This window comes from Microtus ochrogaster, chromosome 24 (genome assembly GCF_000317375.1).
Source record: "Microtus ochrogaster isolate Prairie Vole_2 chromosome 24, MicOch1.0, whole genome shotgun sequence".
Classification (NCBI taxonomy): Eukaryota; Metazoa; Chordata; class Mammalia; order Rodentia; family Cricetidae; genus Microtus; species Microtus ochrogaster.
In genome coordinates this window covers 28712683-28715434 of record NC_022024.1, presented here as the reverse complement: position 1 = coordinate 28715434, position 2752 = coordinate 28712683, and the positions used below count along the sequence as shown (strand labels likewise).

General features: G+C 46.3%; 1 protein-coding gene across 1 annotated transcript in view; it reads right to left on the bottom strand.

Moving 5' to 3' along the window:
• Positions 1-2752, bottom strand: part of Amdhd1 (amidohydrolase domain containing 1) — a 14364-nt gene that overhangs the window by 8755 nt on the left and 2857 nt on the right. The window contains exon 4 of the mRNA XM_005358158.3: positions 966-1243. Within this exon, the coding sequence (XP_005358215.1) occupies positions 966-1243 (278 nt within the window). The remainder of the gene's footprint in view (positions 1-965; positions 1244-2752) is intronic.

Here is a 2752-nt window from a genome sequence, read left to right as displayed (position 1 = left end):
CCAGGCTGGTCTTGAACTCCCAGAGATCCGCCTGCCTCTGCCTCCCGAGTGCTGGGATTAAAGGCGTGCGCCACCACCGCCCAGCTGTACTGTATTCTTTTAAACTACTCCAAGACAGATTTGAAGCCTTTTCCCCTCCAAAGTGGTAAGTGCTGTCATGAATTAGTATGTTAGTTAGTGTGATTCAAGCCACTTCAAAATGCACCTCGCATTTCTAAACAGCATCTTGGATATAATAAATGTACACAGTTTTATATAATCAAATAAAATACATTTTGAAGTTCATTAAAGTAAAAAAAATTAAAATTAATTGAAATGACTTAAGTTTAGATATTGTTTGTAACGTAAGTCTATGAGGGAGGGTCAGTTATTAAGCTGAAAAGAATTTGGAGACAACCATGCCGAACCTTTCAGATCTGGGCCTTGAACCTTCCTGTCTAGAAGTTCCAGGACAGAACGGAACTGCACAGCTAGGCCATCAGAGACAGGCCATAAGCCAGGGAGCAGAGATTCTTTAGATAAAGGTAGAGGCTTAAAAAATGTTAATAAAATGAAAATATTTGCTAGTGAGCAAAGAGATTAACAAAAGCCCTTCTGTGGACACTTAGACCACACAATTTGATCTCCTAGAGGAAATAACTAGGGATTTTTACAGTGGTGTAAGCTGATTGATTATCCTGGGAAATTATATGAATTAGTAACTAATTTGAAAGGACTCGCAAGGGACCATTCTTATTCTAAAGAAAAGAAGTCTTGAAGTGTTTCCTCCGTTTTTCATCCTTAAAGCACCAGGAAAACTAAAGAGGGGGTGGAAACCCCTTCCTTAAACCACCTGGGTGGGCACCACGACCCGCCTTTAGAAGCAGAGCATCTTTCCAGAAGCTTCTCCAGACAGTCTGACCTAAGTGACAGCTGCGCTACCTCACCCCGCCCCCCACTCCCGCCGCCGACGCTGCTGAGATTACTTGGGGACTGAGTGAGCCCCGCAGTAAGTGGCAGAGAGGTCCAGGGGCAGCTCCCGCCTGGCGCGCTCGATTACGCGCAGCATCTTGAGCTCCGTCTCCAGGTTGAGGCCATATCCGCTCTTGCACTCCACCAGCGTGGTGCCGGCCCTCATCATGCACTGCAGCCGCTGCCGGAAGGAGCAGAAGAGTTCCTCCTCCGAGGCCTGGCGAGTGTGCTCCACCGTGAAGTTGATCCCTCCTCCGGCCTGGTGAATGTCCATGTAAGTGGCTCCTGCCAACTGAAGGCATGGCTCACTCAGGGAGGTTACAAGTCGGTCTGCAGAACCTACCTCCGAGGTGATGTTAGAAGACGATTAAGGGGTTCGACGGTAAAGAACAGGGGCTGCTGTTGCAGAGGACTGGGGTTCACTTCCAGCCTCTACGTGGCAGCTGGCAATCACCTGGAACTCCAGCTCCAGGGGAATAACGTGTGCGCGGACACACACACACACACACACACACACACACACACACACACTTAAAAATAAAGTAAAACCAATTTTACAAGATGGTTAAGAAGCAACTAGGCATGGTGCAGGTCAGTAATACCAGTCCGCAGGAAGTGGAGGCAGGGGGATCAGAGGTGCAAAGCCTACTTCAGCTATATAGGGAGTTACAGGTCAGCCTGGGCTACACCAGACCCTATTTCAATCAGTCCGTTAATTTAAGAAGCAGTAGGGCACCGGCACTAACAGCCACAGCAGAAAGAGGGGCACTTAGTCCTTAAAGACACCCCCAGGTGTGCAGAAGGGAGTCCCAAAAAGTGCTTGAGAGGTGGAGATGGCCAAGGTGGCGGCTGGGCAAATGGGCAGCTGAAGGCAGTTAACAACTAATTAACACTCACATACAGGAGTATGTGAGTGTTTTCACAGCGAAATTGACCCCAGTGCATAACCAGGCAAGCCCACCTCAGTCTCCATCCCTCGGCACGGTCGAGCAAACAAAGCTTAGGGATTTATTTCAGCTTTCTGCTAGCCAAGACCAAGGGCAGACTCCATGCCGTTTGGGCGCCAGAGTTTGGAGCCTAAGTTCTGTCACTCAAGCAAATAAAGAAGCTCTTTCTACAATCCCAGTAGTCACTGGTTCTCTGGACAGTAAGAAGGGTGAGGTGCACAAAGCTCTCACTTGCCCCTCTCCCCCACCATCCTCTGCTAGTCTCTACCCTCCCTTCCCGGGTCTCTCCGTCGTCCTCCAGTAACAGTGTTTGGACCACAACCTCTAAGGTGCCCTTTAGCTCTGGAATTCAGTGCAATAATAAAATTGCCTTAAAAGCAGCTCCGACTTGTTGAGGAAGGCACACGATAGCTGAAGAAAAGAATTTTCCTGATTTCCAAAACAATTTATCACTGCTAGGCTGCACCCCCCCGCCTTAGCAACATGATAATGGCTCCTTTTAGGAGCCAGCTATGGTTCCTAAAACTGATACAACTATATTTTATGGTCTTCGTAAGTCTCATTTTTTTTTTCCTGAGAGGAAAAAAAAAAAGAGAATAAGACATTTTATTTTCAGTTAGTAATATATTCTTCCAAGTTCGTCTGCAGTCAACAGTGATTTTCAAACTATTTCTTGGAATCACCCACCAAGTTTAAAGAACTGCTAAACTCAGTTCTTTAAAAAAGAAGTCTATAGTTGAAAACCTTCAGATACTCCTTTTCTTCAACTGGTTGCTAGCTCTACACATCGTACAAAGATTTGGGGCCATTTCAACTATTGTCATTTTTTTTTTTTTTTTTTTTTTTTGGTTTTT